The 14659-nt window shown below is 33.0% G+C and overlaps 1 protein-coding gene and 1 long non-coding RNA gene across 4 annotated transcripts in view; one reads left to right on the forward strand and one right to left on the reverse strand.

Moving 5' to 3' along the window:
* LOC143193104 (soluble guanylate cyclase 89Da) overlaps window positions 1–14659 on the forward strand; it is a 65058-nt gene that overhangs the window by 1911 nt on the left and 48488 nt on the right. For both annotated transcript variants that reach the window (XM_076399069.1, XM_076399078.1), the window contains exon 2: window positions 1716–1915. In XM_076399069.1, coding sequence (XP_076255184.1) covers window positions 1716–1915 — 200 coding nt within the window. The remainder of the gene's footprint in view (window positions 1–1715; window positions 1916–14659) is intronic.
* LOC143193260 (uncharacterized) overlaps window positions 7382–14659 on the reverse strand; it is a 74020-nt gene continuing 66742 nt past the window's right edge. The window contains exon 3 of one of the 2 annotated variants that reach the window (XR_013004974.1): window positions 7382–7699. This is a non-coding gene — a long non-coding RNA (uncharacterized LOC143193260). The remainder of the gene's footprint in view (window positions 7700–14659) is intronic. The other variant, XR_013004977.1, reaches the window with a different exon arrangement.

Below are 14659 nucleotides of genomic sequence, written 5' to 3' on the forward strand. Positions count from 1 at the left end.
ATAGGTCAATTGAAAAGTTCCCGGCCTACCATAGTAAAACACATTTTTTTGGCAAAATTAGTTTTTTTTTATTCAACATAATTCCTTTCAAGTGATACACTGATTATAGCGACCCTCCAACTTTTCGATATCATTTTTGTAGTACGAATTGTCTTTTGCTTCAAAATAGGCCTCAGATTCGTGGATCACTTCTTTATTCGAGAAAAATTTCTTCCCAATATACACTATTGAGTCCTGCAGTTTCCCCCAACGAAATTTACGAAACGGAGAAATTTGTATATTATGAAAACTAATAAAACCTTAGCCTACTTCTCCGTAATATCATTTTATGTCGATTATTTCTAGACCAAAACAAAAGAAGTTAATACCTAATATCGTGTTATAGCCGAAGACGTGGGGAAACGCACACGCTGTTTTATTAAAAGGTTTATACGTCTTTCAGACCGCGCGTATATGTGTGCGTGTGGTCCAAATACGAGCCCATATTTGCCACGGCAACGTAAATGGACACGGGAAGCAATAAAATCAAAAATCATTATAGCATTACGACCTAGGGGGCTTCTATTAGGACAAAGGCTCATTAGAAAATTGTTCATTAGCTAAAATCTTAATCGGAACGATATTACGAAATAGTTTATGCCGACCATCTACAAAACATAACATTGCTTCTATCATAAAAACGTTTTATACGCTCCCCCGGGAATTTTAAATGTTCCTTTTCGGGATTTATTGGTTAGTAATTCATGTTGTTTCCAAAAAAACAGCCAAAAGAACGTTGATTTATTTTTTTAATATATGGTGTTTTTTTGTTGTTGTCTAGGGTGAACGTTTTATAAGGTTAAATATAATTTAACAATTGAGAGAGGCCCTTTTTATTTCACTATACAATCTAATACAACGCAAATTTCGTACCCTAGTGTTCTTAAGTGAAAAGAAACATTATGTTGTTAGAAATTTAGAAGAGAAAATACCTAGATCTGTACCTTCATATCCTCCAAGCTTAATCCTTTTCACACTTCTATCTAACTGGGATAAGTTAATATTCCCTTTATAAGAAATCAGGGAGACTTCTGGCTAATTTTTTATTTGTTTTTTAAATAACGAAAAAAAGGCATCAAGCAGCGTTGGACTAAATAGTATCGCTCTTAAAGAAGAATATCCTGATGGATGAGTGTTATTATTTTATTAAATATTAATGCATTTTGTCTAAAAGTTGTTTTATTAACTTATATCCTTGGTATGTATATTGGTTCTTATTTCCGTAAGTATAAAATATTACTTTTAATAGTGGTCATTACAGATCGTTGATTATTCACATCAACAGTTATTTGTTCTTATATATAAATAAAATAGAACTGGAAGAGTTTGATGTCTTATACTGTCATCTAAACTTTACACTATTATTAAAACGTTTGGAAATAATCAGTTAATTAAACAAAAACGACAATAAATCAAAATAGTTATGTTTTATTACAATAAATCGAGTCGATCGTCTAGCGTCGAGTATAAAATGACAAAAAATGAAGTTCCAACGTTAACAAAATTGTTGACTATTTATATTTCCCTGATGATATATCAATATTACTGAACGTAAGTGTTTAAATAAGGGTGATCCCACTAACTATAATATGATAGTCAATCTTATCAACTCAAAAAACACGATTAAAGAGCTAAAGAATGAAGCAGTCTGAACGAATGAATTTCTTGTTTTTCAGAAGGAATATGGAGACGACGTGTGGAAAAAAGCACTGCAACTGTCCGAATGTAAAATAACAGTGTTCAATACTCACCAAGTGTATCCGGACCATATCATGAGCAACATTGCTTCAGCACTGGCAAAAATAACGTCCAAATCCTACGACAGCTTCATGATATTCTTCGGAAGATGCTTCGTTCGATTTTTCAGTAATTACGGGTAAGATATTTGAGATTTTACAATATTTATGTAAAATTTGTTATTCTGTCTATTATGCACATCCGTTAATTTTTATTTGGGTTATTAACCTGTTTATCTTCATTCAATAAAATATCGATTGATATAAATTTTGATTGTTTATTATTGGCTGCAAGAATAGTTCGCTCATGTAGCGAATCGTGATTCTTCTAGTTTGAAAGTATAAGGTACTTACATGTATTCTGATATTGTAATTCAATTTCCTTTGATGAACACTATGAACTAAAAAAACTGCCTACAAGTCCTGATGAGCACGAACTTGTAATACGTTGTATGGACACATTTTTATATTCGGATAGCGTTCAAGGATGATATGTTTTTTGCTCTTATCGTTTATCTTTGATGCCTGTTCTGACCGTCCCTGATCACAAAAACAGTAATTTTTTTTTAAGAAGTAGAATTACTTTTATATTTGAATGTTCTGTAGATCTGCAAGAATAAATGGAATATTTAATAACTCTATAAACGTTATATCGCATTTTAATATGTTAATTGCTATTTTTAAATAACATACTATAACAAATATAGATAATACAATAAATTGTTACAATTGTTACAATAAATTACAACAATTGTTAATAATATGGCCAGATTTTGAAAAAAAATGTAATGGTTTTCTAAACGTCCAATAAGTGGCATTTCCAAATACTGCTTAATTTGTAAAGTTGTTGTCGTACCTGGGGTAATTATTTCTTTCATTCTAGACTTTTATTAAAATGTCTTTAGATGTAATACATTCTTCGTTAGTATTTGTGCCTTGAATTTCGAGTTGTAGTACTATAATTGTATTTTTGGAAGTTGGAATGGATGCTATCTCTTTTGTGATAATTTCTTGTATCGCTTCAGCATTATTTGTAATACCACATATTTTTGTTGATGACATGACTCATTGCAGATAGCAGAAGTTTATGATTTTATTTCAAAGTATTCTCAAACCATAGGAAAAACTGAAAACTTATAAAATAATAAAAATAGATTTTTCTGTCTTACCTGCTGATAAGATAAATCTTAACTAAAAAGTGTCCTGATAAACATTATTTTTCTTGTATTTTTTAATAGCCAAGAAAATAATTTGTTGAATATTAAAGGATTTCTTACCAGAAAATGTATTTATTAGAAATAGTTAGTATAAATATTGAATATAATTTATCCTTTTATCTTTACTGTAATCTAAATTTAAAATAATTAATGAAAAAGCTAATCAAAAAATAAAAACAGTCAAAAGCACTTTACTATTTATCAAACACAATTTTAATTTTTTTGCTTTAATACATTAATAATCTTAAAAACAGCGTTTTAAATGCCCCCATATTAATATGCAAGCAAACTATCAAAGGGCATAAATCATAAATTTAGATATATTACATATAAATCTATGTAAGCCTAAATTCAGCAAATTTTTGTCAAGGTCGCGGCTAGGACGACAGAGCCAGAATGTAAAAAATCAGTGAAATGAAACTAGTAGAACCAAAAATAGTAACTAAAAGTACACGACTGAAACAGTCGATAGTAAATACTAATAAAATTAGTCGGATCGAAAATATCAACTGAAACAGTCGACAGTAAAAAGTAGTCAATTATTAAACAGTCGATAGTCAATTTCAGTCGAAAGTTCCCAACGCTAGCAAAAACTATCGAATTTAGCAGTTGTCTATGTTGATACTTATCATTTTCACGAATTTATATCGTTAATAAAATTCTTGCCAGTACGTAATACATTCGAGATGTTATGATTTGACGAATATTCACTTTTATATTTAAAATTTGCGTTGTTGCGTCACGTTGGTATATTCTACCATAGCGGTGGACATATCTTTACGTTTAAGAAAAATCCGATTTTAACAAGGCACAAAAATAGGAATCAGGTGTGGATATTTTTGGGAACTCGAGGTTACAATCTCATTTGCATTATTCCCAGTTAAGAAAAAACGGATTATTATTCAGCCTTTTCGGCTCCAGGGACTTATTTTTGTCGTCGTAAAGTTCGGGGTAAAAAAAGGCGTATCGAGCCGCTTTACGAATTCGGAAACGAAAAATAAACGTTGACTTTCTGGTCAATAAAAAAATTGATAAATCGACAAACACAGAGATCGGATGGCAGTGAAGTATCGAAGCCGTTGTAATATTGAGTACAGCGTAGATCTAGTAAATTATTCAATACCATTTACAATTTCAAAAGTTTCATGACTTGTTAAATACAGTACAGTTGAAAAAAACTGATGTATGTTAGGCATTTGTTATAATATAAAATAAGATTTGATTATTGAGCTTGAACATGTCCATCACTGCTGTCAGTAATATCTAAGGTTTTTGAAAAACTCCTGCTGAAAAGAGTGAAAATGATCATAGAGAGAAAAAACCTAATACCAATCCACCGGTTTGGTTTTATTAACAAGCATTCAACAATTGACCGGGTCCACAGAATAATAAACGTTATTGAAAAAGTCTACGAAATTAAAAAAGTATGCGCAGCTATATTTTTAGATGCAACACAAGCTTTCGATAAGATTTGGCACGAAGGCCCTATTTAAAAACTACAGAAAATGCTACCAAAACAACATGCCGAACTGCTAAAATCGTACATTATAGCCAGTTAGACTTAAACAAGAAGAAGCTTACTCTACAACAAAAGAAGCTAAAGCAGATGTACCACAAGAAAATGTACTGGGGCCAATGCTGTAATTACTCCACACTTGTGATATACCATTGTTGGAGACAATAGTGAAGAAGCCACACGAAAATTACAACAGGCAAGTGACTATATAAACAATTGGACACAAGCTTGGAAAATAAACATTAACGAAAGTAAATCTGTGCATGTGCAGTTTACTTCAGACCGTACAAGCACCAATAACATTAAATAATACTATCATTCCATATAGCAATAACGCTAAATATCTTGGAATGAATCTTAATGCAAAACTTCGCTGGAAGGAACATATAAAGAAGAAAAGAAAAGAACTGGAATTGAAATATAGGAAAATGTATTGGCTAATTGGAAGAAAATCACAATTATCAGTACACAATAAATTGCTATTATATAAGCAAATAATGAAACCTATATGGACATACGGAGTTCAATTATGGGGATATTCTGCAAAGAGTAAACGAATAAACGAAATAAAAAAAAATCAGAACAAAGTCCTGTGAAGTACTGTGGACGCACCCAAATACTATAGGACTGACTACCTACATCGAGGTCTTCAGATACCCACAGTCAGTCAAGAAATCAAGAGAATTGCAAGGGGACATGACGAAGACCCCATTCTCATGAGAATATTGAAGTATTGCAACTTTTGGATACCACCAGAGCAGAACACAGACTGAAAAGAATCAGACCATCTGATCTTGTGTAGTGAGGCACAATTAATAAAAAATACAGTAAGTTATCATAAAGTAATTATAGGTTAGTCGGAAACAACTAGTAACAATGTAATTATTAAATAATAAGAAAATTACTTTGTTGATAGGGGATGTCCCAGAGTTGACGTAGGACTTGAATTATCGACGAAGCGACAAGATGAAGCGACATCAGTAAAATACTATTTGGTTCTAGCTGGTCATTCTGGAATAAGAAAAAAACTAGACGGTCTCTTCTTCTCCGGTCTCCATCGAGTAGCTGTGTCGTCATCTGTAAATTGTCACTCACTCGAATAAATCATAAATAATTCCATTAGTTTCTATCACTTCACCACGTGCTCATCCTTCAATTCTCACATATAGTAAAATATTTCTTTAAATAATAACAATCTAAAATAGAATGCTGCATGTCATCGTTGGTGCCCCGTATTATGCCAGTTATTATTCAGCGTGACATCCCCTTGGAAAATATAACGAGTGTAATCTAAAATGCCAGTGTAAAGTACTTTGAAGGAGTGTCCACCTAATTCTAATTCATAGAAATTGTGGAATTCTAAGAGAATAAACAATAAAAACACATATATTAACAAGAGAAACATTAAAATGATAACTAGACGAGGTAGTACTGAGGAAATACATTTTTCATCTAAGATTTTAGCTGTTGAACGTTTTTTGTTTAAGTTCACTCACTGAACACCTTAAATTATTAAAATGTGAATTTTAATTAGTATTTAATTTAAAATACTTTATAAAAATTAATGATAATTTTCATATTACTATCTTGCTACTGTTTAAATGAGTTCCCAGCATTTCCATTACTATTGTAACATATGTTACGTTTCTACAGTTAAACTCAGACTATTAATTCAAATAAATGAAACTGCGCATGCACCAAACTGAAATGACCTGCAGTTTACTATGTCATCTGTTTGTACTACCCCGTACCTGGCCTTTAAAAGGAAATGGGACCATCTGTGATTGGAGGGGTTACTTACCCAATGGGGGAGGGGTAGCCTCTAACAATCTTATATATTGTTTAATATATTTAAAAAATTATCAAAATTATTTATACAGTACCGATTATTATCACTGGTTTTTTTTTTGTTTCCAAGAATATCATTCAGAGGGCGGGGAAAAAAATAAATGAAACTGGCCATGTGTTAAACTGAAATTACCTTCAGTTTGCTGTGTCCCCCGTTTGTACTATCCCGTACATGACCTTTTAGAGGGAATAGGACCATCTATGAGACTGGAGGGGTTACCTACCTAACGGGGAAGGGGTAGCATCTAACAATCTTATTTATTTTTTAATATATTTAAAATATTATCTATATAGTACTGATTATTATCAGTGTTTTTTTTTCTGTTTCCAAGAATATCATTCAGTGGGCGGGGAAAAAAAAATAAATGAAACTGGGCATGTGTTAAACTGAAATTACCTTCAGTTTACTGTGTCCCCCGTTTGTACTACCCCGTACATGACCTTTTAGAGGGAATAGGACCATCTATGAGATTGGAGGGGTTACCTATCTAACGGGGAAGGGGTAGCATCTAATAATCTTATTTATTTTTTAATATATTTAAAATATTATCTATATAGTACTGATTATTATCAGTGTTTTTTTTTCTGTTTCCAAGAATATCATTCAGAGGGCGGGGGAAAAAAAATAAATGAAACTGGGCATGTGTTAAACTGAAATTACCTTCAGTTTACTGTGTCCCCCGTTTGTACTACCCCGTACATGACCTTTTAGAGGGAATAGGACCATCTATGAGATTGGAGGGGTTACCTACCTAACGGGGAAGGGGTAGCATCTAACAATCTTATTTATTTTTTAATATATTTAAAAAATTATCTATACAGAACTGATTATTATCAGTGGTTTTTTTCTGTTTCCAAGAATATCATTCAGAGGACGGGGGAAAAAATGAAAAACTTGCGCCATTACGAAGTTTTATTTGTTTGGAATTGGTCTGTTTCTTGTTATTGTTCTATTAATGCTTCGCACGCGAAACGGCAACAATCAATTTCCTCGTAACATTGTAATGACACTAAATTTAGGCGGTGGAAAAAATGAAAAACGCCCGCGTGTCATATCGACGACCCTATCTGAACCGGGCCGGCTGCTTCCTGCTAATTGGAACTCTTCTACAATAAGGCTTTCGTGTCCGATATCGGGCAATATCCTCTCTCCGTTTCCCCGGCGCGTAGCGAGAAGTTATCGGGAGCGAAATTGTCGCAATTCGGTAAAATGATATTCTCTCTTAATGTCGCCGGCTTTTGTTCGCTCGTTATCGAGCCTCCACGCCGCTTTATTGTCTCGAATTCGGGGGAGGGAGGGTGTCGTTTTCCTCCGTCGGTCGTCTGTTCGAGCGACGTACGAGCTGAAACATACACAATAAATTAACTCTTACGATACAAATTTAACGAGGAAAAAGGAACAACAGTTCGTCGCGTGATATCCGACAGTTTAGGGTACTGCAAAAAAGGACAATAATTCCTCCTGCTTAACTACCGGCTGTTAATAATGATCGCGAAGCGTTTCTTTTTTAAACGACTTCAAAAAAGAAGGAACTTCTATGTTGGGCTTCTATGTTATATATATATATATATATATATATATATATATATATATATATATATATATATATATATATATATATATATATATATTTAATGTATGTTCGCCGATTTTTCCGTCACTTATGGACCAATTTTCAAAACATTCTTTTTTTATTCGAAAGAGTGCACTTCCGAGACCCATTGGAACTAAGTCAGGATCTGTTGTGGGGACAGGGAAGAAATCGAGGGAAAGCCTCAAATTTCAAAGGCATATACAAAGTTTTCACATATTTTTTAATCTAAAATGATTAGATACTTGTGTTTAACGTTATTGCTGAATTGATGTGACGAAAAATCGGAAGTCAGTGTAAATGCCGTTCAGTTTGCTTTTTAAGCGCTAACCATATCGTATCAGAAGTCGTAGAATTATCGCAGGCAACTTAAACCTTATTATATTATTAAAAAAAACCTTATTTAACCTAACTAATACACGTATTGTAACACAAGTTAGTCTAATACCTATCTAAACCTATTTATCTATTTACAATATTATTTTAACTAATACAAACTGATCAGGTTCGAAGTCGGTGCCGAGCCCAAACAAAACAAATGTTCTTTCCAGCGCAGTTTTGCATCAAGAATCATCATTAGCCTGTTGTAATTTCGATTTGCTTCTTCACTATTGTCTCCGACATATTTTCCTTTTGCTGAATTGTCTGTTTCCTTGTCATCTCTTAGATTTCACACATATTTATTTTTTAACCTTTGTGTCTGTCATTTTCAGGTATGTTATTTTGTTGATTTGATTGATTTAAAAATTCATAATGAAAAATAAACCAGAAGATCTGAAGATAATTTATCATCGTAATCGTAATTCTCAGATATTTATTTCAACAATATGTATGTGTTTCAAGAGCGGGGATTACTTCTTCAAGCCTCAACTATTTTCGAAATGTGAGTGTGGAACTTGGATCAATATCAATCAGTTTATTTAACGCAGAAACAAGAGAACATCGTGTATCTCCTCTTAACGGGCTTCCGGGGGCGAGATTTCATTGAGGAAATACAAATAGGCACAAATGAGGGGGGCCCTTTGTACTTATTTTATATAACTCAATTTATCCTCCATTAAGGACAATCTCGAAATTTTCCCGATTTCAGTTTATACAATGGTGGTATACTCGGTCTTATGGCTTACGTGACAGAAATGGTAACGTTAGAGAGAGGATTATAGAAGAGAAAGAAGTGTTATATATATAAAGGGCGTAATGATGAGGACTATAATTAGAAATGTGCCGTCTGTACGGCTCAGAACCGTTATATTTCATCGAACGACCGGCTAAAATGGAAGCAATAAAATATATTTTGTGACTTTATGATTTGGCGTTGACAAAAAAATCAACGCACCAACGTATAAAATAACATTTTCGTATATTGTTTTTTATGACGAATTTGTTACCGTTAGGTAGAAAATGAACGTTATTATCTTTAAAACTGCTATTAATATTAACGCTACACTTTAAACATGTGTCATTTTAAATTAATATTTGAATAGAAAAAATATTTTTAACAAAAAATTGACCGAACCGGAGAAAAAATAAAAAAGGAACTCAAAATTAAAAAATAATCAAACTTAGATTTTTAACACAAAAAAACATTTTCAAATAAAATATTACATAATAATAGTTGTAATAACTAAATAAAAATAAACAAAAACATATATACACACAATTTAGCTTAATACCTAACTAAAACTTATTTATCTATTTACAATTTTATTTTAACTACTACCAAATGATCACTTTCTAAGTTTGATTATTTTTTTATTTTCATAAGTTGTTTCAATTTTTTTGTTAAAAATATTTTATTTTTCTTGTTATAGTGTTAACTATTTACTCAATAAATTACGCCATTATTTTATTTAATATTACAATGGGAGACGAAGTAAAGGTGTATCCCCTATGAGGAAAAATAGGAACAAAGAAATAATAATTGAAAATAAGGAGCGCTTCAGGCTCCGGTGTCCGGTACTTAGTCTAGGTGATTTGACAAAAGTTCTAACTAAACTAGAAAAACAAAAATTTTTTGTTTTTTTATTAAACATAATTCCCTTCAAGGGTGATAAACTGATTATAGCGACCCTCCAACTTTTCGATACCATTTTTGTAGTACAATTTGTCCTTTGCTTCAAAATAGGCCTCTTTTGAGATCTGAGAACAGAAAATAGTCGCTGGGGGTCAGATATGGAGAATACGGTGGATGAGGAAGCAATTCGAAGCCCAATTCATGGATTTTTGCCATCGTTTTCACTGACCTGCGACATGGTGCATTGTCTTGGTGAAGCAGCACTTTCTTTTTCTCCAAATGGGGCCATTTTTGTTGCTTCACTTCAAAATGCTATAATTCACAAACTAATGGCAGCTGCCAGATTTATACATGCATCTTTTGAGGGGTAGTGCTAACTAAAAAACATATGGATTTAATTCTAGTAGCGCCATCTATGTGTCAGGCCGGTGATTTTTGCTCTTGTTAAAGCAGATAACGTACAGTTTTACCTTATGGATTCAAAATATCTACAGGGGATAGGTAGAATAATATAAACACCATGCGATATAGTACACCTTGTTACATGTATTATACGCATTTGTTCTACAACGGTTAAAACATGATTTCTCATATGCTGTTTCACGAGTATTCACGGTAATGACAGCATATACAAAATATGGTAAAACATCATCGGGGAAGAGGAATAGTGGGCGAAAGTCAAAGTTAACCCACAAAGATCGACGAATATTAAAAAGGATTGTGACCAGACACCATAACTACCGAGAGCAAAAGTGACAGCACCGCTCAACACTTACTTGAGTAACATTGTTTCGATAAAAACAGTACGGCGGAAGCTCCACAAAGCTAACATTCATGGAAATGCTGTGATTGTTAAACCCTTTTTAATGGAGGTCAACGGTAAACCGCAAAATGTACCGTAATAGGTACAACGACCATAAAATCCGAGCCCTTGATGATGGAAGAACCACATTCATTCTTAATTTTTTTATTGTCTATATCATATGGCCCAATTAATCATCATCATTTACATTGTTTCCTATAAATAGCCGGTTTGGTTTATGTATGGACAAGATTCTGTTATGATTTGGACGGATACCACAATATGTATTCAGCTAGTCCGTTCATTCATATCACTAGTCGGATTAGTATGAATGAATACGGGGGTCACTATTTATATTTCGGGAATTGGCAACACTGTTATCACGTTAAACCACCTGCCAGATCCATCGTAAAGTTTGACATTTTTGACGATATACGTATTCAGAAAATTTAGTCGCACGGGCGCTATTTGTTTATTTTATATTTAGTGGAAAGTTTCCTCTCGGTAAAAAATGGAACTAAATCGTGAACATTTTGGTTTTTCGATTGGTGCAAAAAAATGTTTAAGAAATTCAATCGCGGTGCTTCGAAAGAGGTTTATAAAATCGTGACAGGTGACGAATCATGGATATATTCGTATGAGCCCGAAAGTAAGCAGCAGTCGACTGTATGGATGTTCCAAGATGAACCAAATCCAACAAAAGTTGTTCGCGCACGAAGCACTTCAAAGAAAATGGTGGCCTGTTTCTTCGAGAAAACTGATCATATTGCAACAGTGCCTCTAGAGGATCGTAGAACAGTAAATTCTGATTGGTACACAACCATTTGTTTGCCAGAACTCTTCGATGAAATAAGGAAAACAAACAAGAAACGCCGGATTGTTCTTCATCATGACAATGCGAGCTCTCACACATCGGCTCAAATAAGAGATTATTTGAGCACTTAAAACATCGAATTGATGGGTCATCCGCCGTACAGCACTGATTTGGCAACCAATAATATCTTTTTGTTCCTATCCGTGAAGAATAAACTGCGCGGTAAACGATTTTCATCGCCCGAAGAAGCTATTGAAGCGTTCAAAAATCATGTTTTGAAGATACCTCATTTGGAATGGAATAAATGCTTTGAAAATTGGTTTAAGCCTATGCAAAAGTGTAGCGATCATCGCGGCGAGTACTTTGAAAAACAATAAAAATATATTCCCAGCTTAACTATTTCTTTTTTTTCCTGTTACCGAAATATAAATAGTGACCCTCGTATATACACCTTTTGAAGTTCTTACTGTGACTAGCATATTGCTGACGAATACTGTCATTGCAATTGGAGGATGTTTTGGTATAAGAATGTAATAATATTTCTTTGAAAACTCTACAAATCGGTTCTGCGAATAATCGCAGCTGTTTTAAAAGCAAATTAAGGTTTTTCTAGCTAACAACGTTTAAGAAAGTAGCCATACTTTCAACAAGATGGATCCATCAATTGTGTGATTGAATTCCCCCCTCCCCCCAAATTATATATCAAATATTATACAAAATTATATGTCGGAAGTTCATATTCTTTTATCCATATCCTGTATAATTCCCTGTACAATATATTGAATGTATGCCCAAATGTCCAAAATATATGGATAAGTAGTCAACCTATCCAATCGAAAACTAATTCGGAATCTGAATAATTTCAAATCATCTTTTATCCTGATGTTTTATTCAGTCAGTTCGGACCTTGTGGTTTCATTCTGTCAGTTTCAAGAGCCGCTAAAATGGAAATAGACTTTTTTGTTATGCTCATAGAGCGAGACATTGTTTTCGATATCTGAATAACCGGATTGCTGATCAATATGAATTAGTTTGAAAACAATTTAGATACTATTTAGTATTTTGGAGCCATCGGAGATTTAATTGGAATATACAGAGTTGAGCAATAAAATTTTTAAGGTATACTGCGAACCAGGGGAGATAAATAGAAATATAAATCGGCTTCTTAAAGATAAAAGTTGAAGAACATGGGTTGAAAAAGATGGAGCTATTAATTGGTATCAAATATTTCAAGACTGACTGATTTCGATTAACCTTTTCATGAGGATAGTTCGCCATAATATAAATTTATATTTTCCAAGAACTTGATGATTAAAAAAAGTGTTGGATGGGATGAACGTTTCACGTTTTTTCACTATTGCATAGGATGTTCTCCACGATTCTGCTGACTTATTTTGGGATTTTAATTTGATAATTTGCCTTTACTAATTCAGGAGAAGAAGTGTTAAAGTTAAAGACCTCTGCAGTAATAAGTTAACTTGGCCAAGCTGTAGAAGCTTGGCCGATATATTTGTCTTGAAAATCCAGCAGTACCAACAGCAGTGTATTGGTTATACGCTCAAGAAATTATTATTGATGCTTGTTATTTAAGTTTTTGATTTGTCTGATTCTGAGGAAGAAGACCAAACTGAAACTGACTTTGGTCTTGAGCATCGAAATGCTTATATAACTATTCACTAATAATTATAACTATTCAAACTATATTTCGTACTAAAATTGTATACTATACCTTTTAAACTTTAAATTATTTCAAATATATTGTTCGAGAGGCAAAATGCATTATTCTCTAGTAAAGTGCATTGATTTTAAAAATTCTGCTTTTTAGAATGTTTCCAGTTCAATTTTTTTAAAATTATAGGGTGTTGTGTAAAACATCAGAACATATTTAGAAATTAAAAAATAAAATATAATCCGTTCTAAAAACCAAATTGATTGCGTGTAAATTGTTACTAGTCCTTTCCGACTAACCTACAATTTGTCTTTATGTATATAACTAGGAGGACCCATCGGCTCTATCTCAGTCGCTGGTGAAATAATGTTTATACATATCACCGCTGTATTTTTTATTATACTACATAATACCACACAAGACCAGATGGTTTGATTCTTTTGAGTCTGTATCCTGCTCTGACGGTATCCAAAAGCTGCAACATTTCAATATTCTCATGAGAATGGAGTCTTTCCTCATGCCCCCTTGCAATTCCCTTGATATCTTGACTGACTGTGGGTATCTGAAGGTCTCGATGTAGGTAGTCAGTCAAAATTTGTATTTTGTTTATGTTACTGTTTATGTCCATATAGGTTTGAGTATTTGCTTATATAATAGCAATTTATTATGTACTGATTGTGATTTTCTTTCAGCCAATTACATTTTCCTATATTTCAATACCAGTTCTTTTCTTTTCTCCTTTATATGTTCCTTCTAGCGAAGTTTTGCATCAAGATTCATTCCGAGATATTTAGCGTTGTTGCTATATGGAATGATAGATTGTACATGCACAGATTTACTTTCGTTAATTTTTATTTTCCAAGCTTGTGTCCAATTATTTATATTGTCACTTGCTTGTTGTACTTTATGTGAGGCTTCTTCACTATTGTCTCCGACGGCTATAATCGCAGTATCATCAGCAAATGTAGCCATAGTAATATTCTCCATTTGTGGTCTATTACAAGTGTAGAGCAGATAAAGTATTGGCGCCAGTACACTTCCTTGAGGTACATCTGGTTTAGCGTCTTTTATTGTAGAGTAAGCTTCTTCTTGTTTAACTCTAAGCATTCTGGCCGTAATGTACGATTTAGGTAGTTCGGTGTGTTGTTTTGGTAACATTTTATGTAGTTTATGAATAAGGCCTTCATGCCAAACCTTATTGAAGGCTTGTGTTATATCTAAGAATATGGCTGAGCATACTTTTTACTTTCGTTTAACATCTGTTATTCTGTGGGCCTGGCCAATTGTTGAATGCTTATTAATAAACCCAAACTGGTGTGTTGGTATTAGGTTTTTCTCTCTATGATGGGTTTTATTCTTTTCAACAGGAGTTTTTCAAAAACGTTAGATATTATTGGAAGCAGTGATATAGC

The sequence above is a fragment of the Rhynchophorus ferrugineus genome, unplaced genomic scaffold (genome assembly GCF_030347505.1).
Source record: "Rhynchophorus ferrugineus isolate W39M unplaced genomic scaffold, kcgeb_rfMv2 rfM1, whole genome shotgun sequence".
Lineage (NCBI taxonomy): Eukaryota > Metazoa > Arthropoda > Insecta > Coleoptera > Curculionidae > Rhynchophorus > Rhynchophorus ferrugineus.